The sequence below is a fragment of the Castor canadensis genome, chromosome 18, assembly GCF_047511655.1.
Source record: "Castor canadensis chromosome 18, mCasCan1.hap1v2, whole genome shotgun sequence".
NCBI classification, from domain to species: domain Eukaryota; kingdom Metazoa; phylum Chordata; class Mammalia; order Rodentia; family Castoridae; genus Castor; species Castor canadensis.
The window spans coordinates 39,801,489-39,827,507 of NC_133403.1; the positions used below are offsets into that span (position 1 = coordinate 39,801,489).

General features: G+C 46.0%; 2 protein-coding genes across 2 annotated transcripts in view; one reads left to right on the forward strand and one right to left on the reverse strand.

Moving 5' to 3' along the window:
• Ift81 (intraflagellar transport 81) overlaps positions 1-9,450 on the reverse strand; it is a 172,120-nt gene extending 162,670 nt beyond the window's left edge. Inside the window, exons 1-2 of the mRNA XM_074060863.1 lie at positions 8,442-9,450; positions 3,960-4,060 (exon numbers count right to left, since the gene is read on the reverse strand). The gene's annotated coding sequence lies outside the window, so the exon portion shown is untranslated. The remainder of the gene's footprint in view (positions 1-3,959; positions 4,061-8,441) is intronic.
• A 91-nt stretch (positions 9,451-9,541) lies between these two features.
• P2rx4 (purinergic receptor P2X 4) lies at positions 9,542-24,866 on the forward strand. The gene is made up of 12 exons (XM_020184301.2): positions 9,542-9,728; positions 13,520-13,667; positions 15,976-16,047; positions 16,169-16,241; positions 16,719-16,815; positions 19,799-19,879; positions 19,992-20,133; positions 20,235-20,371; positions 22,849-22,942; positions 23,069-23,134; positions 23,445-23,540; positions 24,051-24,866. Exons 1-12 carry the CDS (start codon positions 9,595-9,597, stop codon positions 24,075-24,077), a joined length of 1,167 nt encoding a protein of 388 aa, XP_020039890.1. The 5' UTR covers positions 9,542-9,594; the 3' UTR covers positions 24,078-24,866.
• The last annotated feature ends 1,153 nt before the right edge of the window (positions 24,867-26,019 follow it).

Here is a 26,019-nt window from a genome sequence, read left to right on the forward strand (position 1 = left end):
GTTTTATTCCATTTTAGCAATAGTAAATCTGAATGTTTAAAGCAGTACCTAAAGAGATTTTTTTCCTCCAGTTACCATCAGTGCTCACCAACGTTCAAAAGTGAATGTTCACATGTGAACAACAGGTCCTAATGACAAGTCTTACATCACTGACAGTGGCATTCTGATTAGGAGTGATGGTTACTTATATGTGCCCAACCATTGATCCCAGTTCAGAGATGCCAGGCTGATATTGAAATAGGCATATGACTATTTGGCCTCCAGAGGCTGAGGCCAAAACTCAAGCCAAATGGCAAATTTGGGCCAAACAGAAAGCTTAGGTTAATTGTGTTCCAGTCCTACTAAAGAGGCTAGATGCAGGGAGAGAGGGCTCTATGAGGAGATGAGCATTCTGGGTGGTTCTTGTGGCAGGAAATGGGGCAACTTTACTCTTAACTGCCCCAAAGAAAGTGACTATACTTTGTCACACACTTCCCACTAAATTTCATATTGCACCAAGAGTGAAATTCCTGTAATGGAAACCCCAGAGAAAGGGAAGTAACTGAAGAAAGGGACAGGGTGCTGCTCTCCACAAACACTTCCTGTTGTCTAATAGAAGTACAATCATGTATCTGGAAAAGTTGGCCTAACACGCAGACATTTGATAGTTATTAAACTATGCAGAGTGAGTTTTCAGTGGCTACACTTACGGGGAGAAAAGAATTGGGAAAACCCTAAGAGAATGCTTTGTGATTGCTTATGTGAATCGAGAGGTCACTCTTATCTACACCTGAGCAAAATGTGTTATGTTGATAGTTCTGGAGGCTGAGGAGTCTTGTGATCCTTCTTAGCTACCAGCTATTACCAACTATTATTTTTTTCACATTTTTTTTTTTTGGCAGTACTGGGGTTGGAACTCAGGGCCTTATGTTTGCTAGCACTCTACCACTTGAGCCACTCCACCAGAACTTATTTTTTCACATTTTTATTACTACATATTAACTGTGCAATGTGGGGGATTTCAATTATGATCTTTCCATATATGCATTTCATATGCTTTGATCATATCTGCCACATTATCAGCTATTATCTTAGGGCAGACAGAGGGAGTCTCAAGAAAGCAGAAAAGCAAGGAGACCTCTTGCATGCTTTATCAGACACTGATAACTTTGAGCTTTCGAACAACTATAAAATGGGATTCTGAACATCAGTCCCATGATGGTTTCAAAACAGAAACTACTGTTTGGAGCCAAAGAAACTTAAATCTGCACTGGGTCAGATCCGTTTATTTGTAATAATTCAGAAACTGTGAAGGGGGGAAGATTAGCCCTCTCTACCTATCATCACCAGACAAAAAAGCAAATGGGCTTTTACAATGAGACAAGTTACCTCTGCAATACTATCATGTTTTTTGTTGTTTTTTTTTTTGGTGGCACTGGAGGTTGAACTCAGGGCCTCACCCTTGCTAGACAGGCACTCTACCACTTGAGCCACTCCACCAGCCCTTTCTTGTGATGGGTTTTTTTCAAGATAGGGTCTCATGAACTATTTGCCTGGGCTGGTTTGAACCGAGACCCGCCTGATCTCTGCCTCCTGAGTACCTAGGATTACAAGTATGAGCCACTGGTGCCAGGCACATAAAGTGTTTTTAAATTAAACTTAAATAGTTTTGCCTTTGGAATCATAAATGTTATGTTAGTTAAAAAATAAAATACATAATTTTACATTATTGCAGTCCTATATATTAAAATTGTAGCATGGTAAGAAGAAATCTACTGTGAAAACCAACATACAAGAATTACAAATTTGCCAGGCATCAGTGGCACACACCTATAATCCTAGCTACTCAGGAGGTAGAGATCAGGAGGATCGCAGTTTGAAGCCAGCCCTGGCAAACAGTTCTCAAGACCCTATATTGAAAATACTCAACACAAAAAAGGGCTGGTGGAAGGACTCAAGTGGTAGAGCACCTGCCTAGTAAGCAAGAAGTCCTGATGTCAAACCCCAGTACTGCCAAAATAAAAACAAAAAATTACTCATTTTGGCTTTTTGTTGCCTCTTGTTTTTAGTGACATCAATCACTCCCAGCAGGTTCTACCTTACAACATCCCATTGCCGCTTGTATTGAGAACTTTCCCTCCATCTGCCCTCTGTTCTATATTGTCTATCACAGGATGTGGGCTCCAAGATTTTTCCTACATCTAAGAGCATGGACAATGAACGTGCTGGGATTTTAAGACCTAGTTACAAACCTCAGTGCTGCCAAAGGAAAAAAAAAAAGAGCAATTAAAATATATAGAGAACTTTTACAGCCTAAAATAAAGACAGCCCAATTTTAAAATGAACAGAGGATCTAGACAGTCATTTTCCCAAAGATGGACAAATGTCCAGTAAGCACATGAAAGGAACCTCATCACTAATCATTACGAAAAGGCAAATCACACACAGACATACACACGTGCATATTTGAGTAGAGGCAGATTTCATTTCAGATTGATTTATTTTGGAGCAACTAAAATGATATTAGAAAATATGTATTTTTAAGGGGACACTGTGTCTGAGAGGGTTGAGATCCACTGATCTAGCCAGTGCCATAGAGGGATTATCTGTGATCAGCACGTGGACTGTTAAAGAAGCATCAGCATTTTGTTTCACAACAGATCCAGTCTCAAGAAGACATAGGGAAAGAAACAGCAAAATTATAAAACATCCCTCACTTTTGCTATCAACTTGTTTTTTTATTTAGGAGACAGTCTGTTTCTGGGAGTACGTATAAATACACATTGGCTGTATGTGCTGTCCTTGTTATACACTGATGTAGTCTACATTTATGTGCCAGGAAGTGACTCTTACTTACATCTTTTAAATGCCTAAACATTTCAACTTTTGTTGTTGTTGAAGATCCTCCTGAACAAAAGATATTATCCCGTTTGATTGACCTTTGTGGATAAAGGTCACTGGGACAGAGGTCAGTCTTATGCTGTATAACCAAATGACACCACATGACTCACATGTGAGTCTCTCACTGTTGTCCTCAACACTAATTGGTATCTCTTGGTTCTGTTTTTTTTGCTGCTTTTTTGTTTTGTTTTTGGTAGGACTGGGATTTGACCTCAGAGCTTTGAGTTTACAAAGCAGGTGCTCTACTTGTTGGCTCTGCTTTTTATAGGGATTTATTTCTTTTTATGGGCTATTTATTGCTGTTCTTAGTGCCAGTGCCAGTGGCAGTGCTTCCTACTTCATTCTAATTTTCTGAATGCATAAAACACTTTTTTTATTGTTTTATTATTCATTTCTCCCCCCCACCCCCTCGATACTCGGCAGAAACTATTTTGCCCCTATCTCTAATTTTGTTGAAGAGAGAGTATAAGAAGTAATAGGAAGGACCAAGGGTTTTTGCTGGTTGAGATAAGGATAGCTATACAGGGAGTTGACTCACATTAATTTCCTGTGCGTGTGTGTTACCTTCTAGGTTAATTCTTTTTGATCTAACCTTTTCTCTAGTTCCTGGTCCCCTTTTCCTGTTGGCCTCAGTTGCTTTTAAGGTATCTGCTTTAGTTTCTCTGCATTGAGGGCAACAAATGCTAGCTAATTTTTTAGCTGTCTTACCTATCCTCACACCTCCCTTGTGTGCTAGCGCTTTTATCATGTGCTCAAAGTCCAGTCCCCTGTTGTAAAACACTTTTTTTAATGCCTACATTACTGGTGACATTTTTCATCTGTTAGATCCTGGCACAACAACTTTGGTCTTTTCAATCCCAACTTTCAGAAGGCTATTAGTTTAAAAAAAGAAAGAGAATAGTTAGGGCTGGGGATGTAGCTCAGTGATCCATCATTTGCCTCGCACACACAGCCCCCGGGTTTTATTCTCAGCACCAGAGAAAACATTATAAGGTTATGGTGGTTTCTCTACAGCAAAGGTGAACAGGAAGTAGAGACACAGCAGAAACCCAGGAGGCCCTTTGCTAGGTCTCGCTCACCTCTGTAGCTCTTTGCTGCTCTGTTTCAGTTTTGTTTCTGCAGTTTACTCTCCTCGGCTTCTCCATGTGCATGAAGGTTATGTCAACTCAGTTCCAGTCATCTGCAGACAACAAAGAGCAGCCTTTATCCCAAGGCCACCGCCAGAGAATCAGACTGGCCAGGTTTGGGCCAGCTTGCCACCTGTGGTCCAATCAGCTGTGGCCAGGATGGTTTTGCAACTATCCCCACTATTTCCTTTGCAGAGCATTTTCATCACTCCAAATAGAAATCTGCTCACCAGCAGTCAGGTTTCAGTTTTCCTTTCCCTGTCTCTAACAACCAATAACCTACTTTGTTTCTATTGGGTAGCTTATCCCAAACATTTTCTAGAGATAGAATTTATGGTTGTTTTTGTGTCTGACTTTCAGGGTTCATCCATGGCGTAGCACGTACCTACCTGAACGTCATTCCTTTTTGTGGCTCAATAACATTCCAATGTGTGACTATGCCACCTTTAATCTATTCACTTGTTAACAAACATTTAGGCTTTTTCCCCTTTTTGACTTAAATCTTTTTATGTCTCTGAAGCATATACCTGGAGTAGAATTGCTGGCTCCTATGATTATTCTATGTGTAACTTTTTTGTGGTACTTGGGTGCTTAACTCAGAGCCTACACTGTGAGCCACTCCACCAGCCCCTTTTTTGTGATGGGTTTTTTCAAGATAGGGTCTCATGAACTATTTGCCCCAGCTGGCTTTGAACTATGATCCTCCTATCTCTGCCTCCAGAGTAGCTAGGATTACAGGCGTGAGCCACAGCATCCAGCTATGTTTAACATTTAGAGGAGTTGACAAACTGTTTTCCAAAGCAGCGATACCATTTTACATTCCACTGGCAATGCAGAAGGGCTCCAGTTTCTCTACATCATTGCCATCTTTTTAATCATCCACCTTTTTGACTAGAGCCATGCTAGTGGGAGTGATTTTCATTTTAATTTTCCTAATAACCAGTGATGTTGAACATCTTTTCAAATACTATTGGCCACTTAAATATCTTCTTTGGAGACAAGTTTGTTTTTCCTTTTTTTGATATTAGGGTCTTGCTACGTAGCCCAGACTGGTCTCAAACTTGTAGTTCTCCTACCTCAGCATCCCCAGTGCTAGGATTACAGGTGTACTCCTACCACCACACCCATTTTTAAATTGGTTTGTCATTTCATGGATGAGTTGTAAGAGTTCATTTTTTGGGGGCGGGGTGGGGTTGAACTCAGGGATTTTCACTTGCAAAGCAAGAGCTCTACCACTTTAACTATGCCTCCAGTCCATTTTTGGTCTCAGAACTATTTGCCTGGACTAGCCTCAAACTGAGATCCTCCCAATCTCAGCCTCCCAAGTAGAGGGGATTACAGGCCTAAACCACCAGCACCAGGCGAAAGTTCCTAAGATATTCAAGATACTAGACATTTATCAAATATATTATTTGTACTTTTCCCATTCTGTGAGTTGTCTTCTTACTGTCTTGATGATTTCTTTAAAGCACAAAAAAGTTTTAAATTTTGGCAAAGCAGAACAATTTCTTTTTTCTATCTGTTGACTAAGCTTTAGGTGTTATATTTAAAAAGTCATTGTCTAATTGAAGGTCACAATCTGTATCTATATCTTCATTGAAGAGATACATAGTTTTGTTAAATTTTATAAATGGCAGGAGGTAGGAGTTCAAATTCATTCTTTTGCATTTCAATATCCACACTGAATTGTCTTGGCCCCTTCAATGACAGTTTTTTAAAATTAAATTCTCAAGGTTGCTCATTAACTGACCACATTGTTAAGCATACAGCAAAAAGGCAATTGATCATGATTAAGATACGTGCATTTGAACCTGGCTTGATGATGCATACCTGTAGTCTCAGCACTCAGGAGGCTGAGGCAGGAAGATCTTGAGATCAAGGCCAGCCTAGTCTCTATAGAAAGTTCCAGACCAGCCTGGGCTACATAAAGAGATTGTCTTTAAAAAAAAAAAAAAACCAAACTGTGTGCATTTGAGAAGCCAAACTATAATTAGTTACTCTATATATATCAAGACTATTCTGGCTAGCATAATGTATATGCTGACTGTGTTGACTGGTATACACATCAGGATATACATATGTCAAATATCAAATTGTATACTTTGGTACGTGTACTTTACTGTATGTCATATACCTCAGTGAAGTTTGTTTTGTGGTGCTGGATATCAAACCCAGGGCTTTGTATATGCTGTGCAAGTGCCCTACCACTAAGCTACACCCCCAAACTCCAAAGCTGTTTTTAGACAGAAAGAAATTGTTGGGTCTGGAGACCTAAAGGGCAAGTGAGTGAGTATCCCATTTCCCCATGGAAAGCACTGTGATTCGTGCATCCTGAGTTACAGATCTGCATTCCTGCATCCCAAGAATGAGTTATAAACCTGATTCCTGCGCCCTGAGAAGGAGGTGTAAATCTGCATTCCTGCACCCTGAAGAGGAGATACAGGGTCTCACAGATCTGCCACAGAGCTGATGAGCAAAATGCTCTCAAGATTGTTCCCCCAACCATTAAGGGACAACAAACTAGTTCATCTAAGAAAGCCCGTGAATCCACGGCCAATGAAAAGAACCCACCCGACCCAGAGTTAAAACAGCCATAAAAGCCCCAACCTTCACCTGAGCAGGGAGCTACCGGTTTCCGGGCTCTGCTGCACTGCTCTAGCTGTAGCCTTTCCTTTCTCTCTAATAAATCGTACTTCATATAAAATATTTTGGCTCACAAGTCACTCAGCTGCCTCACGAGCCAGTTCTCTGGCCTGTGAAGACAAGGACCCTTGACAGCAGCCTGCAACACTTCAAACCTGCACATAACAAAATGAAGGGCAAGAATGTAAATGCAAGCTTCTTTGACCAGGCCTCATGATATATCGGCAACTAGTGATTAATGAAAACTTGTATTTCCACATTTCTCTTAACTGATCTTGTCCCAAAATGTGAGCAAACCACCTAAATTCAAGACTTGTAAGACTAGGGCCAACTCATTATTATGGGGTAAGTCTTGACAAGGGCTGGAAATGTGTTTTGACTGAGAAAAGCACTTTTCATTCCCTGCCTAATGAAGGGTTCCCATTTCTATATAAAATTTAAGTCATCTCAATTGCACTAACCTCCATTTTGGTAAACACCTCATCTGTCTCTCACCTCCATATTCCTAGCATCAAGAACATTACAAGCCAGGCACCAACAGCTCACACCTGTAATGCTGGCTACTCAGGAGGCAGAGAACAAGAGGATCGAGGTTTGAGGCCAGCCCCAGCTAACAGTTAATGATACCCTATCTTGAAAATACCCAACCCAAAAAAGGGCTGGCAAAGTGGCTCTGATTGTTCCCCTCATACTTGCCTAGCAAGCATGAGGCCGAGTTCAAAGCCCAGTACCACACACACACACACAAACAAAAATTACAAGCATATATTCCACGGTCACCACCTTTTCCTGGGACCATTTTGGACTAAGACAGGTGGCATCTGGTGGCATCTGGTTTCTCCCTCTAACTTAATTCTATGTGTAAAGGCAGATGATGTTGGTTTTCTGAAAACTTTTTTTGGGGGGGTGGGGAAGGGAGCAGGGTTTGAACTCAGAGCTTCACACTTGAGCCACACCTCCAGTCTACTTTGCTCTGATTATTTTGGAGAGGGTGTCTTGTGAGCTATTTGCCCAGGCTGGCCTCCAACCATGATCCTCCCAATCTCAGCCTCCCAAATAGCTAGGATTATAGGTGTGAGCCACTGCAGCCAGTTGCAAATTATTTTACTACTTTTTTTTAATATTTGGAAAAAACAAGATGGTATGGTTTAGGAATCTCAGATCCAAGAAATGAACTGAAATGTTCTAGCAAAGATTATGTACAAGTTCTACAGACTATGAAAGCAGTCAGGAGAGTTGGGGCATGGGTCAAGTGCTAGAGTGCCTGCTTAAAAGTGCAAAGCCTGAGTTCAAACTCCAATACTTCTAAAAACAAAAACCAATCAGGGCTAGAGATGTAGCTCAGTGGTACAGCACTTGCTATTGTCTGGAAGAAATAGTCCAGAGATGAAGTGTTCCTTATGAGTACATGGTGCTATGGTTTGTGTATGAAGTACCCCCCAAATACATGCGTTTGACGGACTGAGATGTGACCTCATTGGAACAAGTAGGTCACTGGAAGCATTCCCTGACATCTTGTCTCTGGTCTGTCCCTCAACTTCTCACCTGTTGTGAGGCCAGCAACTCTGCTCCATCCACCCTCTCATCTATGTTCTGCTGCAACTCAAGCCCAAAGCAATTGAAACAGCCGACCACTGACTGAAAGTTCTGAAACCAGAAGCCCAAATAAGTCTTTGCTTTAAATTGTTTCAGTCAGTCAAGGTAACCAACACACATGGAAAACAGAAGTGTGAATCAGAAAACCAAAAGAACCAAAAATATGACTGCAAACTAAAATCTTCTACCAATTACCTGCTAAAATTTACACTGGACGAAGGCAAGACGCTTTGCTGGTTCTGCTCACTGCACAGTATCTGGCATATGGAAGGTGCTTATTACCAACTGTTGAATACATTAATGAAATTAAATCTAAAACTCATCTGTGAAAACAAAGCTGAAGGGCACGTGGAAAATTGTGCTGAAAAGGTAGAACTGTGTTGTCTCCCCACTTGCACTCTACATTCGGATTCTAAAGTTGCAACAAAACGTTCTCAGTGGAACGTTCTTCTGGTCTCAGGGCCAGAGGAACCTCTCCTGGCCCTGACCCCTTCCTCTTCTGATTTACAACTGCGGAAGCATCTGACTTGGGGCAGGATTGTTGCCTGGCTCCAATTCCAGGAAGAGTATTTGACAAGGTCTGGGGCTCCAGCCCAGGGCTCCCCGGACACCTGATATTTAGGCCCAGCTCCCTTATACAGCCTGTATCCGAAGAGCAACTGCTCCCTACAGCCCCCAGGTCCTCTTTGGAGATCACTTTATTTTTTTTGGGGGGGGGCACTGGATTTTGAACTCAGGGCTTCACGCTTGCTAGGCAGGCGCTGCCACTTGAGCCCCTCCACCAGCCCTTCTTTTTAATGTGTGTGTTGGGCTTTTTCTAGACGGGGATCTCAGTAACTATTTGTCCGGGGCTAGCTTTGAACCGCGATCCTCCTGATCTCTGCCTCCTGAGTAGCTAGGATTACAGGCGTGACCCATCAGCGCCTGTTTGGATGTCACTCTTACCTACACTAGGTCCCCTAAGGGGGTGACCCCCCGACCCGACCTCGGCCTCCTCCCCACGTGGGGATCCTATTAGGCGGTCTCTGCTCCTCCCAGCCCTTCTAAGGGGGGTCATTACCCAAGCTTGCCGCTTCCCTGCCTCCCACACGAGGCCATTCGTCCTTAAGGGGTAGGGTCACTGTCTGTAAACTATCCCCTTGAAGGGGGTCACTACCCCTCCCGCCCTCAGAGGCGGCCCGGCCCGAGGGGGAGGTGCCGCTTCCTCGCGGGCCCTCCCAATGCGGACGCGCTGCGGGGCGGCCGGGCCTGCTGGGCGGGGCTCGGCCCAGGACGAGGCGGCGGCGGCGGCGGCGGCGGCGGCGGCACATAGCGCAAGCCTGGCGGAGCGGCGCGGCGCGGCGCGGCCATGGCGGGCGGCTGCGCCGTACTGCGCTCCTTCCTCTTCGAGTACGACACGCCGCGCATCGTGCTCATCCGCAGCCGTAAAGTGGGGCTCATGAACCGCGCCGTGCAGCTGCTCATCCTGGCCTACGTCATCGGGTGAGGCGGCGCGCCAGGGTCCCGGGGGGGCCGCGCCGCGCACCTGCTCGTCCGGGTCCGGTCCGGGTCTCCCCCGGGGGAGCCTCGCGGGCGCCCTCCACCTGCAGCCCTGGGGGTGGCGCCCCCAGGCCAGGGATCCTCCCCATTGGGTGCCGGCAGGGGGACTCCAGAGGGTGGCGACCCCAGGCCAGTGACACACCTTCCCCGGCCTGCAGCCACTTAGGTCAGGCTTTGTGCGTGGCTCTGGGGACCGGTGGCCGCTTTGATGTTGTGTTTTGAGGGCTAAGCCTGGCTGGACTGCCATCCTCGTCTTGCTTCTTTACCTTCCGACTTGCTCCATGGCGCCCCTTGGCTGGGGGCGGGGCGGGGGGAGGGGCGACTTTGCCCCAAAAGTCTCAGTCTTCACTTCCATTTTAATAATCTGCGGACAAAACCCAGGCTTGGGAAACTCAGTTTCCCAAACTCATCTAGAGTCCTTCTCTCCTTCCCCAAACTGTCCAAAGGTCACTTCCTTTGTTTTGTGTGGAGGTATGGGTACCAGCCTCAGCCGGGTGATTTCCTCTGCTTCTCTCTTGCGTTTATATATGCTCTGCCACCTCTCCCCCACCCCCAGGCCTAAGTTTAATTGTAATTGAGTGAATGCACCCGTTACAATTTTATACAACCCTGGAGAGAAGGTAGCAGTTACCTTGCCAATTGAGCCCCCTCTGCAGGTTCGCGCAGGTGTTAATGGTGTCCACAGCTGCTGAGCTGACATGCCTGATCTCCTAGAAATCATCTAGGAATCTTTAAAATATACTGACTGCTGGCTTCCCTCCCCTGACCTTCTCATTCAGTTGCTGTAGAGTTTGACCTACTCCCCAGGTGATTTGATGTTTAGCAGACTTGAGCCAGTGACCTAGTGTTTTCCAAACTTACCTGATCATGAAAGACTCATCCAGGAACTGTTTAAAAGTAACAGATCCCTCACCTTGGGATGGGGTTGGGAATCTGTGAAGAATGCCTGAGGTAATTCACGTGACAGACAGGTTTGGCTTCCAGCATCTGTCACCTCTGCTGCAGGAGGTACTGACTGTATTCAAGATGTCTTGCTGAGCTGGGCATAGGTGTCTCACGCCTATTTTCTGAGATTGGGAGGATCTCGGTTTGACACCAGTCCAGACAAATAGTTCTCAACATTCTATCTCCAAAATAACGGAGCAAAATGGACTGGCAAAGTGGCTCATGCCGTAGAGTGCCTGCTTTGCAAGTGTGAAGCCCTGAGTTCAGACACCAATCCCTTGCTGGGAATGTAGCTGAGTGGTAAAGTGTGTTTAGCTTTTCTGAGGACCTGGGTTTGGTCCTTAGCACCCAAACAAACAAAATATCTAGGTATGGACTCAACATGGGAGCCACCTGGCCCATATCCAGGTTTGGACTCATGAAGTCTCCGAGTGGAAGTAGTTTCAAGAGGAACAGCTGCTTATCCACAGGGATTGTGATGGATTCTTCAATTTTGAGAGCTGCTACTGGCTAGCTAGTTAACTCACATCAGTGGATGTGCCAGAAGCATTTGGGATCAGATCTCATGCAGCTTTTAGCTCTTGGCTTTTGTTCCCATAGGAGGATCCATTCACATCCTTAGGATACCTGTGAAATTCCAGATTACAGAAACTATCTCTACCTCTGTTGTACAGTAGGGTAACCCTTAGGCACATATGGCTATTGAACATTTGAACTGTTTGTGCTCTAAATAGACAAGCACTATAAAATACACACTGGATTTTGCAGGCATAGTAGAAAAAAAGTAAAATAACACATCAATACTTTTTATTGGTGACATGTTAAAATATTTTGGATATATTGGGCTACATAAAATATACCATTAAGCTGGGGTGCAGTGGCTCATGCCTATAATCCTAGCTACTCAGGAGGCAGAAGTCAGGAGGATCGTGGTTCGAAGCCAGTCCAGGGAAATAGTTTGTGAGACCCTATCTCAAAAATACCCAACACAAAAAGAGAGGCAGAGTGGCTCAAGTGGTAGACCTCCTGCCTACCAAGCATGTAGTACCACCCCCCCCAAAATAATACACTAAAATGAACTTTCCCTGTGTCTTTTTTTAAGCACGGAGCTTACAATGTTTCTTTTGGGCAGTGCAGCTCTGTCAGGTTCCATGTGGACTTTTCTTTCCCTTAAGCACAAGGATTTCTAAAGTAGCAGTGCTTTGCTTTTATACATCTTGCTATGATCAAAACTGACTCAGGATCTGATTTAAGGTCTTTTTTTCCCTTTTCACTTCTTAGCTTCCTGATCCTATTAATCTTGGTGAAATTGTGGTTTCTTCTCCCATACAGCAATCCTTTCTCAGAGACTGACCTCATGCTTCCAGTTATCTAATTCTGTTAGTCACATGATAAGGAAACAGTTAATCACATGATTAATGACTGGTCTGAAACCATCTGTCTCTGGTTTAGCAACTCACTATATTTGGTGGTAAAATAATAATGGCCTTCCTTGCCTTAAGCATCTGTGTGTCTGACTGGAATTAAGTAGAAGTGTTACTGCAGCTGAATTCTTAGAATCCTGGAGGAAGAGGACTTGTCAGGGCAGAAGCCCATCTCCACAACCAGCAATGAACTGGGGGACTGCTCAGATCAAACAAACCCCTAAATAAGTAACCCAAACCAGTGAATTTCTGAACTCAGCATCTAGGACTTAAAAGGAAAGGAGACAGATGTTAGCATTTCTTGATCCTAGAAATAATAGCAGTGGGCTGGGGATGTGACTCAGGTAAAGCACCTGCCTAGCAAGCGTGAGTTCCTGAGTTCAAACCCCCACTACCACCAAAAAAAATTAATAACACCAATAGTAGTCTTAGGTAGATGTTTAACAACAGCTCTGGTGGAGAGGGGTTCTGATAGTTCTAAGCATTTAACCTGTATTAACTCCTTTTAACCTTACAACTTCCTGTGAAACTTTTCATTCCCATGTTATAAAGGGAAAAACTGAGGCACAGAGTGATTAAGCAACGTGGCCAAAGTTACGACTACTGAGTAATGAAGCTGACCCATGAACTGAGACCCAGTGCTCCAGTCTGTAGCCTGGTGTCCTCCCCACTGTGTGCTAACGCCTTTAGATTTTTAATTATTCACACCAACAGTAGTATCTCCATTTTAAAAGAGAAGCATACCAGTGGTCTGTATTCTTGGGAAGACGTAAGACACTACTAAAAAAGTTCCTTGGGGCTGGTGATGTGTCTTAAGTGGTAGAGCCACCTACCTAGCAGTGGTGAAGCCCTGAGTTCAAACCCCAGTACTGAAAAAAAAAAAAAAAAAGTTCCTTGAAAGTAGACGCTTCAGAGGCTTGTGACTTGAGTTCAAACCCTGATTTGGCCATTCACTAGCTTCATATCTTGGGCAAGTGACTTAACCTCTCTGTGCCTCTATTCTTTCCTTGGTGAACTGGTTCTGAAACCACTCAGATGGAAGCTGCTGTCATAACTTACTTTCTCTTGGAACTCCCCATAAGTCGTGGTGTCTTGTAAATGCTTGAATGCCCAGTCATCAAGATGGCATTCATTATTTCACATTAAGTCACTGTGCCTTACCTGCATCATCTCATTTATTTCCTACAAAGTAAATTCCCATCTTGCAGAAGTGGAAATAGAGTTTCCAGAAGTTAAACCATTTTTGCAAACTCACATAATTAGCAAACTTTATCCTCTCAGTCTCTGGCTACCAGTGGCGCCCTAGCATCAGTGCAAATTCACTGAATCCTAATGACACTTTAAGAGACCTGCTTTATCTTCCAGGTGGGTTTTTGTATGGGAAAAGGGCTACCAGGAAATGGACTCTGTGGTCAGCTCAGTTACTACCAAGGTCAAAGGTGTGGCTGTGACCAACACTTCTAAACTTGGATTCCGGATCTGGGATGTGGCGGACTATGTGATTCCAGCTCAGGTATGTCTCTCACAGTGGCTTCCATCTGGTTTGTGCTTTCTCTTCATTGACTTTGCACACGTGATTAATGACTCATGGACAGAGTTCTGACCTCTCCAATGCCCAGACTGTTTTAGCCCAAGAAAACAGTGTGGCCAGATTTGTCTGGGACTTCAGTTCTAGCAGGTAACATTCAGACAGCTCTGAAATGTGGCTGGTTCAACAACAGGAATGTATTCTTTCCGTATGGACAGCTCCGTCTGCCTCAAGCCCTGGGATAAATTCAGATAGAAATAGCACCTTTTTTATTTGCTTTATAGTCTCACACCCACAAGGTAAATCTTCAACATCAGTTGAAGACCAAAACTCAAACCAGAAGAAACAGCATAGGATACTGTCAGGAACAAAGGAAAGGCTGGGCGCAGGGGCTAACATCTGTAATCTTAGCTACTCAGGAGGCGCAGATCAGGAGGATCAAGACTTGAAGCCAGCCCCCAGTCCCAGGCAAATAGTTTTCGAGACCCTATCTCCAAAAGACCCCTCACAAAAAAGGGCTGGTGGAGTGGCTCAAGGTGTAGGCCCAAGGTCAAACCCCAGTATCTCCAAAAAAAAATTTTTTTTTAAAAGAACAAAGGAAGGGAAGAGAGTGTGGCATCCTGGTCACCAGTCTGTTATTTGCAAAGCTGCAAGTTAGTATTTTGATCCCACCAGGGGACCGTATCCCCAGCTCAAAGCTGCAAGTTAAACATTGTCTCTTTAGCTATGTGCTACTTAGCTAAACCCTACCATGCCCCTCCAGATGGCCGACAGTGACCAGACCCAGATAAGCTGCCAGCTCCTGGCTCAGAGCCATGAGAGAGAAAGCAAGGACTTCAGGAACTGTCTCTTCAAGTATGTTCATTCCCCTCCCTTCTTCCCAAGAGAAGAGTCTGGTGGGTGTCCAGAGAGAAGCCTGAGCTGATGAGCAGTCAGGTCAAACAGAACAGGGTACTTGCAGGTAGATAGTTCTGTTGGTATGCACCTGTCTGGGCAGAGACCCTGCATCCTGTGAACCACAGCCTCACCCTGGCAGGCTCTGGGACTATCACACCCAGGGTGTTTACTGGAGCCAAGGAAGGGCACAAGCCCCTACTGCCAGAATGGGAAGGATGCCCGGCAGCTGGGCTGGGAGGCTGTGAGTTCCAAAAACTTCTCTTGAGCTTTTGCCACATTTTTGTGCCTCCCTATAAATGGAACATAATCAGTGCATCTATTTGGCTCATCTCCAGACCCAAATTTCCCTAAATTTGAAGTAGATATGAAATAAGAGACAAAAAATAGGCCACAATGAATTGCTTATCTAACTTGTGAGGCTCAAGAGCAGACTTCTGGAGACACCAGAAGAGTATGTTTCTACTGGGCACTGTGGCTCATGCCTGTAATCCCAGCTACTCAGGAGGCGGAGATCAGAAGGATCATGGTTCAAAATCATCCCTGGCAAATAGTTTGCAAGATTCTATCAGGAAAAAACAAACAACAACAAACCAGCCTCACTGGAGACTCAGGGGACTTCATGTATTTATACCTGAGGTAGTTGGTTAACCAAGAAGGTTTTGAGTAGTGATTGCCTGTATTTCCTCAATACATCAAACTTTTTTGAGGAATCATTTCAGATTATAGACTTAATTGAGGTAAAATTCATATAACAGAAAATTAAATATTTTTAAATGAAAGATTCAGTGACATTTAGTGAATTTGTAGTATTGTGTAACTATCATCTCAGTTTAGTTCCAGAACAGTTTCATCACCCCCAAAATAGATATGCAGTCACTCCCTATTGCCCCCTTCCCAGCTTCTAGAAGTCACTACTGTTTCTATGGGTTTCTCTCCTCTAGAAATTTGGTATCAGTGGAATCAAATAATATGTGATCCATTGTTCCTCCCTCCCTCCCTCCGTCCCTCCCTCCCTGCCTTTTGCGTGCTAGGCAAGCGCTCTACCACTGAGCTACATCCCCAGTCCTGGCTTCTTTCATTTAGCGTATAACTGCATTGTATGTTCAGATCACTATCGACAGACACTTGGGTTGTTTCCACCTCTTGGCTGTGTGAAGTGCTGTTATGAGTATCTGAGTACAAGTATTTGAGTGCCTGTTTCAACTCCCTGTTTTTATAAGAGGTTTCGGGAGAGAACAGGAGACCAGAAGTTCAGTTTTTTTGAATTGTGCTCTTAAGGAAATATCTGACTTGTGGGACTGGGGTTTGAACTCAGGGCCTCATGCTTGCAAGGCAGGTGGTCTACCATGTGAGCCACTCCACCAGCCCCCTGGCTTTCTCTCTGCTCTCTCTGCAGGAGGAAAACTCCCTCTTTGTCATGACCAACATGATAATCACCATGAACCAGACCCAAAGCACCTGTCCTGAGGTAGGTGGCTCTTCAGGAAAGCATCTTGGGCCTTACACCCACCTCTCCACACCAACTGTGGTCAACTGTGTGTGGGACCAGGCCACATGGAACTTGTTTTTACTTATTCTTCTTTTTCCAGATTCCTGATAAGACCACCTTGTGCATATCAGATGACAACTGCAGTGCCGGCTCTGCAGGCCCCTATAGCAACGGTAGATGCTGAGCCTTGGGAGGGCAGCTCCCAATAAGACCATCTGCCCCTTGGAGCACCTCTGACAGTTTTATCCATAGGATAAAACACTGCCCAGAATTCTTTGGGGGCTATAGCTAAGTGGTGGGGCATGAGGCTCTGAGTGCTGTCCCAGGCCCCAGAAAAGAAAAATCCCCCCAAATCCGCATGCTACACAATCCTGTGTGAGCCTGGTATAAGATTCTCTCTATATTCACTCCTGTCATGGGAGCCCCAGAAGCCAATCCAGATCTTGCCCCATTCTGTGACTTGGTGTCACTTTGGCCCTGTTGGCAAAGCAGAGATGTGGCCAGCACTCAGAAACCTTCTTGTACTAATTCCACTTTCTGGACACCTTCTAAATCCCATAATTGGACTAGCTCAAGATTGGTTACCTGGGATTCTGTGAGGGTGGGGGTGGGGGGACACCCCTGGGGACCTGGTCCATCTTACCCCATAGGAGTCGAAACTGGGAAATGTGTGCCGTTCAATGGCTCCGTAAAGACATGTGAGGTGGCAGCCTGGTGTCCAGTGGAGGATGATGCCCATATGCCAAAGTGAGTCCTGCCCCAGGGCGGGAAGTTCCTGACTCTGGTTCTCAGCCTTAGGGGGAGGTGACAGGAAGGTGACCCTGTATGTTGGGGCTGTGTCTGTAGTCTTGGTGTTCTTGGGTCAGGCTACCCTAGAGTGGCACCATAAGTGGTGAGGAGACCCACGAGGGTTTGTGACAAGGGTGCAGGTGACTCTCTTATTCGTTAGGAGTCTGTCAGTTGCAAATAACTGACAGGAAACAGTTCTGTGTCTTTCTCTATCCCTTCCTCCCTCTCTCCCTCTCTTATTCTTCTTTCTTCTGTTTTGGTTTTTGGAGACAGGGTTTCACTATATAGCTTGGACTGGCCTGGAACTCACTCTGTAGCCTAGGCTGACCTTGAACTTGGGAAGGAGGATCCTTAGCCCTGGCATCACAGGCATGTCCCACCACACCTGGCTTAAGCCAGGTGTGACTTAAGACATGGTGACTTAAGCACCATGCACCTGCTAAATCACACACAGTTAACCGAAAGGCCCATCAGGGCTAGATCTGGGGCACAAAGAATAACATCAGCCTCCCCCTTGTCTCTGTCTCCCTTTGTGTCATTTGCAGGACTCTGGCTTAGTCCTGGGAGGCAGCTCTGGGCTTACGTTCCCCAAGGCTGCATCTCCCTTCCTAGTTGTGCACAGAGTCTGGACCTGTCCATCATTGCTTCATCAGTTACACCCACCACCTTGGCTTGGGGAGAGGGTGGTTTTTGCTTCTCACTTCGGGCCTGGACCGCATGTCCACCCCTGGAGCTAGTTCTACTCAGATGATACCAGTTGGGGGGTGAAGGGCTTCCAAAGGAAGTCTGGGATTCTATTACCAGATAAACAGGGTGGGAAAATAATACCTGCTAAGATGTGATTTATAAACCAGAGCAGGTTCAAGGTTGCCCGAGAGTAACATTCTTCTGAATTCCAACGTGCTGTGCTCCAATTTGCATGTGCTCAGGCCATGCCCTGAAAATTGCTTGCAACCCCCCGAGTTTTGGAGCTCAGACTGAGGCCTAGTAACCCCAGGGGAGTGGGACACCAATGCACCTTACCTGAGGTGTGTGGCATAGAAGGAAGGGCGGAAAAACACTGATCTGAAGATTTGCTTAGGCAGCAGCCACAGCTAAGGGAGGGCACACTAAAAGGAAGGGAATCTTAGCATTTTGGGGCTTTGAGAGCTGTGCTCCAACACAGGAGCCACTGGCCATGTGTGGCAGCTGAGTACTTGAAATGTGGCTAGGTCCAAAATGAGATGTGGTGCCTGTGTTAAATACACCCTGCGTTCCAGAAACTTATTATGAAAAAAAAGAACATTCAATATCTGATTAATAATTTATGGTGGTTACCTGTTGAAGTCATATTTTGGCTATCTTGGGTTCTTGTATAAAAATTAACATCATTATTTCTTTTTACTTTTAAATGTGGCTATTAGGAAACTTTTTAAATTACAGCGTGGAGCCAGGCATGGTGGGGCATGCCTGTAATCCCAGCACTTAGCTGAAACAGCAGTTGGAGGCTAGCCTGGGCTGTGGGGGAGAGGAGGGTAGACAGGCAGTAACTTAATGAATATGCATTTTCCTCTGGGAGTGATGGGAATGTTCTGGAATCAGATAATAGTGATTGCACAACACTGCAGATGTCCTAAATACCACAGAATTGCTTCCTTTTTATTTTTATTTCTTTAAAAGCGTTTTCATTAGTATGTGATAGTTTTATTGTAACCTTTGCATACATATGTATGTATATTTTAATACGTATTTGTATAGTATATACATATATTATACCACAATTTGGTTTATCCCCTCCATTACAGTTCATTTTTAAATGGCTAATTTTACCTCAATTTTTTTTGGTGTACTGGGATGAGAACTCAGGGCCTTGAACCTGCTAGGCATGCTGTCTACCACTTGAGCCACACACCCCTGACCCTGCCTCAATTTATTTATTTGTTTTTGGTGGACTTAGGGCTTGAACTCAGGGCTTCACACTTGCAAAGCAGGTGCTCTACCACTTGAAACACACTTTCAACCCTCAACTTTTTCTTTTCAAAGTGAGTTGATTTTGGGGGGGGGGGGACCAGGATTTGAACTCAGGGCTTCCAGATTGCATAAAGTGAGTTGACCTTAAAAAGTACAACATACGGGGTGCGCAGATGTGGGGTAAAAGGTACAATACAAGAAATGCCAAATGCTTGAAAAATCTGTTGTAATCCTGCCCTGTTGCCAAGGGAATGGAGACTTGAATTCAAGAGATGCCACGCTTGAGGCCTTTACTCCAAAGCAGGGGCCGCTGGCTCAGCTGTCCTCATCAGGTGGCCCTCTCTATGGCCTTCCTCCTGGCGCAGAGTTGAGAAGACTAGTAATGTCACCCTGGCTCAAAGTGGGCCTCCCTTGCAGAAGGGGCAGCCCAGCAGTGCTGGGTTCCCCTGTAGAAGAATCCACCATAGAAAAAGAGTCCCCCTGGGAACAGATTCATCTTGTATTGTCAGCCAGAAGCTGACGTAATGCCTCTGACAGCTGGCTGGTACTCTGTGTACTTTTCAGCTGAGACCAGGATGTAGCCTGCAGGTGATCTTACCTTTGCTTAGACTTGTAAAACCATAACTGAGGAGCATTCATTCACCCAAGAACACCTGGGTGAGGCAAGTCTGAGACCAGCAGCTGCTTCAGGACCATGTTTGGCGAGGCTGCAGGCCAGCACCCTCCTCAGCGTCACAGATTCTCCACTGCCTGCTGCCTGGGCAAGAGACCCTTGCCTGTCCTTCCAGAAGAACCTGGAAGACTGGCTCATTTCTTCCTTAACCTAAGGTTATGCAGAAGAGAGCAGAAAATGTCAGAGTTGCTTCACCTTCTTCTCCAGAAATGTCATTTTAAATCACGTGTGTGTTTCAGACTATTATCTACTTACCCAAGTGTATATATATTTGTACTTTTAGTAGAAAATGTAGCTATCTTACAATTTATTTTTCAGACCTGCTTTTTTAAAGGCTGCAGAAAACTTCACTCTTTTGGTAAAGAACAACATCTGGTATCCCAAGTTTAATTTCAGCAAGTAAGTGGTGGTCAGGAGTGGGCATTGATCAGTGTCTTGGAGAAACTTCTGGCTCTTTCCTGAGGCTTTCCTTCTCGCTCTGATTTTTTTTTCTGCTTCCTCTCAACGTTAGGAGGAATATCCTTCCCAATATTACCACCACTTACCTCAAATCATGCATCTATGACACTCACACGGATCCCTTCTGCCCCATATTCCGTCTTGGCAAAATAGTGGAGAATGCAGGACACAACTTCCAGGAGATGGCTGTGGAGGTAGGTGCAGGGCCAGCTTTTCTCACACAACCCTGGGCACATCTGCGACTAGACATAGCTTTGACAAGAGCCTGGCTGTGTCTCTGCTGCTGCACCCGCAGGGAGGTATCATGGGCATCCAGGTGAACTGGGACTGCAACCTAGACAGAGCCGCCTCCCTCTGCCTGCCCAGCTATTCATTCCGGCGCCTTGACACTCGGGACCCTGACCACAATGTATCTCCCGGCTACAATTTCAGGTGGGCCTGAGCTTGGGTCCTGTCACATGCTAAGGGGTGATGGTGGGTGGACTGGGTCCCTGTTGGGGGTATCCTTGCCCCTCCTCCAAAGACCAGCACACATGCCGCAACCCCAGACCAGGCTGCCCATCCCCTAGCTAGGCAGCTAGTCCATGTACCAGGCAGAGGGCTCTGAGCAGGGTCTTGCTGCCATGGCTTCCTGACTGGCAAGAGCCTCCTTGTTCTTTCCTGCTGCTGAGATTTGTACAGCGGTGGAAAGAAGCTGGCAGTTTTAGCTTCGCAAGATCATGACCTCACTTACTGTTGTGAGGAGTGGCCAAGCATATGACCTCTGTCCAAAGGCCTCTGGGGCCTGGCCCAGGAATTAGTTTCTCAATGGTTGAGCCTGCCACAAAATCTCTAGTGTGCAGGGGATGAAGGTTTTGAGCTCCAGAAAGGCCTGTGCTCAAGCTGGGCGTGGTGGTACATGTCTGTAATATCAGCACTCGGGAGGCTGAGACAGGAGGGTTATGAGTTCCAGGCCAGACTGAGCTACATAGGAAGATCCTGTCTCAAAAAACCAAAAAAAAAAAAAAAGGCCCGTGCTTATATTTTCCTGCTGAAAATGATGGTGTATCAGTTTCCCTAGGCTGACGTAACAAGACTAAAGGGCTTGGAACAACAGGATTGTATTCCCTCAGTTCTGGAGGCCAGAAGTCTAAAACAGAGGTGTGTGCAGGGACTTTCTCCACCCCTACAAGCCTCCAACCCTCCACCGTGGCTGTGGGGCGTGATCCTTGTTTCTTCCAGCTTCTGCTGGCTTTCAGCAATCCCTGGCTTATAAGGGTTCACTCTAGCCTCTGCCTCTGTGATCACAGGGCCTTCCTGCCTCTGTGCATATCTTTGTGGGTCTTCTCCTTATACAGATACCACTCACATTGGATGGGGCCCACCATAATCCAATATACCCTCATCTTAAACTAGTTACATCTGCAAAGAGCTGATTTCCAAACAAGGTAAAGTTTGCAGGTCCTGGGAATACACGAATTTGGGGATGAGGCTATTCAATCCAGCGCAGCTGGAAATCTGAGAGGGTAAGAGGAGTATTTGCCATTTCCTTGAGGCAGAAAAGTCTGTAGCTATGTACATTTCACGCGCCCTTTGCTGTGTCTTTCTCCCCTGTATCCACTCCTAAAAATAGGTCCTATAAGGGACACCTGAGTGGGTCAGCATGCTTTGTATGGCCCTTCACTCCCTCTAGCGGTGACACGTGGTATCAACTGTGTGCATGATAGTAAGAAATCAGAACCTGCTGCCCTTTGGAACCATCCTGCTCACTGATTGTAGGGCAAGTATTTGAACTTTTCCTAGGAGTTAGATCTGTGTTGCTCCATCTCTGCCATCTCAAGGTTCTTGTGGAAACCTCAAGCTTGGGTCAGAACTCCAGTGGGACAGCCAGCCCCTGGCCTCAGCCAGTACCAGCCCCACCTGAGTCGAAGTTGTGAACCAGATAGGTCCCAAGCCTCTGGTTTAGGCCTGAACTCCTGGTGGAATGACAGGCTGGCGGGAAGTAGAGGGGAGAGCTACAGGGAAGGACGGGGTGTTTTTGGAGGGAAACAAAATGTGGCAGGATTGACTGGCTACACATATCTGTAAACTTTTTTTTTTTTTTTTGGTGGTGGTATTGGGGTATAAACTCTTAGGACTTTGCACTTTTTTTTAAATTGTTTTATTATTCATATGTGCATACAAGGCTTGGGTCATTTCTCCCCCCTGCCCCCACCCCCTCCCTTACCACCTGACTTTGTACTTTCAAAGCAGACACTCTACCGCTTGAGCCACATCTCCAGTTCATTTTGCTCTGGTTATTCTGGAGATGGGGGTCTCATGGACTGTGTGCCCAGGCTGGCCTCAACTGATGATCCTGTCTTAGTTTCCCAAATAGCTAGGATACAGGTGTGTGCCACCAATACCCAGCTATCTGTGAAAGTATTGAAAACCACCGGATTCAATATGGGTGATCTGTATAGCATGGTATTGTCTGAGTTCAGCCATATAAACCAAACAAAACAGCACATGGTGGAGGGGAAGAACCACTGGGATGTGGTCCGTTGTACCAGGAATCTAGGTCGGGGCTGATGCTGTGAGGTTTATGGCTAGCCATGTCCTCAGTGTCAGCAGGCAGGTTCCCCTTTAGAGGGGCAAGTCCCCTTGCTCTCCCGAGCCAGAGGTTCAGGCTTAAGCTGTTTTATAGGAGATGATGACAGGGGGGTCACCCTTTACCCCTCCAGCCCTGGGACTCTGGTGCTCTCCTGGGGCACGGCCCCAGGTCAGGAGGGAGGCCTGAGGTGCTCAGTGTTTGCTGAGTGGGCAGAGACTAGTTAGACAGGACCACCTGTGTGAGGGACTCGCCAGGCCCTGTTCTAACGTTTCTCTCCCAGGGCCCTGATCTGCCTTGGCCTGTACCCTCACCCTCTAATCTGCTCTCCTTTCCCCAGATTTGCCAAGTACTACAGGGACCCTGCTGGCAAAGAGCAGCGCACACTCACCAAGGCGTATGGCATCCGCTTCGACATCATCGTGTTTGGAAAGGTGGCTGTGCCACTCACCCCCATGACCCTGTCTTGGACCCCGCAGGGGCAGGGGTCCTCTCCCCGCCCTTTTCTTCTGCTCTCCCCTACCTGTTAGAACCCTTTTTAATTCTTCTGTCACATGCAGGCCGGGAAATTTGACATCATCCCTACCATGATCAACATTGGCTCTGGCTTGGCACTTCTGGGCGTGGTGAGTAGCTAGGTCTTCCTTAGCAGTGAACAAATCAGTTAGGAGATATGTGGCTGGCATCTGGTTCCCCTGGACCTGAGACTTGCTCTACACTGGTCCCCCATCCTGTTCTCCACTGTTCCTTCTTCAAGACCAGGCCCCTCAGGGGGGCTCCACTCCACAAATACTCAGGGCCCACCCTTCTCCTAAGAGGTAAAGGTGCCTTCCTTTCCCAGTAGAAGATTGCAGGCTTCCTGGAAAGGGCATACACAGAGCAGCAAGAGCTAAACGTATCCTGGCTCATTTCTTTCTCACCCTGCACTAAATCCAGGCAACAGTGCTGTGTGACATCATAGTCCTCTACTGCATGAAGAAAAGATACTACTATCGGGAGAAGAAATACAAGTTTGTGGAAGATTGTGAGCAGGTAGGCCCTTCCCAGCAGGCATGATGTCCGAGAACCTTATTGTCTCTTGTCTCAGTGGAGAGTTCCCCGATAACATCAGATGAGGCCCTTCAACAAAGGCTGGCGCCATTTTGGCACCTGGTAACCCATCACTGTAGACAGCTACACATTACCCTCAATATCTGCTCTATCTCTAGACCACTTATTCTAGTGTTTACTTTAGACTTTCCTGAGATGGACTCTGTCTTTAAACTCTAGCTGTTTCAGTGACACCCTGAGGTAGTTATGATAACGAGTATTATGATAAAATCTATGTCCACACAGTACTTAAATTTGCCTTGCATAACAAGAAGAGTTGGGTATCACATTGTGAGATACCCCCCACCCAGAACCAGCTTGAATCCTCTCAGTTGTGAAGATTCCAGAAGTCCTCAAGAAAAGCCCTTCCCTCCTGTCTGCCCCAGGTGGTCCAGGTAAGCCTGGGGGCAATGCATGCTAGGTATACACTTACCTGCTTATCCTTCTTTGCAGGGTCTTGCTGGTGAGATGGACCAGTGATGCTCACCCCACACCTAGGCTCCTCACAGACCTCATCGAGCACAGTGAGATGAAGGGAGAAACGGCTGCTATGTTGCTATGTTGCCTCACAGGAAGTTCCAGATTCTGAGTCAGTTTCCATTCCACGAATACTCAGCATTGCCCACCAGCTCCTGTGGGTTGTTTTGTCTTGTTTTTTGAGACAGGGTCTCAATATGTAGCCCATGCTGGTCTTGAACTCGAGGTCCTCCTGCCTCAGCCTCCTGAGTACTAAGAGTATAGGTGGGCATCACAACATCTGTTTTCCATGTTGGTTTTTGTCCACTGAACACAGTGAACTGCCAGTTTCTATAATGTGGGGGTGTTGGGGTGAGTGGCTGGCAGAAGGAAAGCTATGGCTTACAGGGCTGGGCCTCTCCAGGGCCTCCAGTTTGGCTTTCCTCAGAAGCTACAGTCTTCAGCCCCCTCAGAATAGGTCTACTCCTCCAAGGCACGGCAGCCCTGTTCAAGCACTTTATAAGGGAAGGAAAACCTCCCAGTTGTGATTACCAGCCTCTTAGCTGGCCTAGGCTGCTGTTCCTCTTCCCTTCAACCAGGTACTCTGTCCTTAGAATCATGAGGCTGAGTTAGCAGTTCTCCTTTGAAAAGAGGTATGTTGAGATGCACATTTTTGTTTTCCTTTGGTGGTACTGGGGTTTGAACTCAGGGCCATAGCTTGCCAGGCAAGTGCTCTACCACTTGAGACACACCCCTAAGCCTAAGAGTTATGTTGAGATTGAGGACCAAACATTAAAACAAACAATTTTCTTATTCCTTGTCTGTGTTATCTCATAGCATATGCTCAATCAAACTTTCCTTCCTTCTCTTTTATCAAAGTTATCAACAGAATGGAGTCACTTATGCCAAATCCTATCAAAATAGCCAAGAAGCCATGAAGGGGTAGGGGGAGGTCTTCATGTCTGCCTGCCTGATAAGCAGCAATAGAAAAGATTCTGCCAAAACCATAATGTGTAGTGAAGGTCACTTCCAGGAACAGGCGGCCCCAGCCACAACCCTTCTAGGAGACCTGGCAACAGCCCATCGAAGGCCACAGCCTGCCATAAGCTGCAACCAAAGAACCTTTGTTTTGAAACAACCAGCATGTACTTCCTCCTTTTTGCTTTCAGTTGCCCTGGCCTTGGCCTCCCTGGATATGCACCACAATCCCTGTCACCTCTGAATAACGCCTTCTTTAGGTTAACAGCTTCCACCAGTAAAGCCCCGTGCTGTCCAGCTCAGTGTGCTCAGGTCTCCAAAACATTCTGTGTCTGGAACGCGGGCATCCCTCCTCCCCTCCAACCTTCTCCTAAAAGCCTAAGAATTTTCATCTTTAGATTGTGTTCCTACGGCATGTATGTTACTTTTTTCTCTGGTGGGTTAACTGTGCTGACATTTTTACATAAAATACTGCGTCACAATTTTAAGGAACACAGAAGCGGCTTGGCTTCTCTCCCCATTTGTTTCCCAAGCTTCCAACCCAAAGAGGCTTCCACCTTGCCACAGGTATGAATGGTAATGGAGAGCTGTTTCCAACCTCAACTTCACACTGAGCCTCCAAAGCAAGCAGTTTGGCCCTCCCTTTGCCATGAATTAACTCATTTCCAGGTGTAGAGAACTGTAGTTTAGAAGTGTGTCTTCTGCTGAGTAAATAGCTAATCTGAAGTTTACAAGCCCTTATGGAAAGGGCTTGACAAGCTGGGCACTGGGGCTCACAGCTACAGTCCTAGCTACTTGGTTGATTTTTTTTTTTTTTTTTTTTTTTTGGTACTGGGGTTTGAACTCAGGGCTTCATGCTTGCTGGGTAGGCGCTCTACCTCTTGAGCCACTCCACTAGAAATCCTAGCTACTTGGGAGGCTCAGATTGGGAGGATGGTGATTTGAGGCCAGCACAGGCAAACAGCTCACAAGACCCCATCTTCAAAAT

What these genes read in the sequence shown, in the direction of transcription:
- P2rx4 (XM_020184301.2), top strand. Translation starts at nt 9,595, where the DNA reads ATGGCGGGCGGCTGCGCCGTACTGCGCTCCTTCCTCTTCGAGTACGAC. An exon ending in GATGATGCCCATATGCCAAA is followed by an intron (nt 16,816 to 19,798) that starts GTGAGTCCTGCC and finishes TTTATTTTTCAG; the next exon opens with ACCTGCTTTTTTAAAGGCTG. An exon ending in TCTCCCGGCTACAATTTCAG is followed by an intron (nt 20,372 to 22,848) that starts GTGGGCCTGAGC and finishes TCCTTTCCCCAG; the next exon opens with ATTTGCCAAGTACTACAGGG.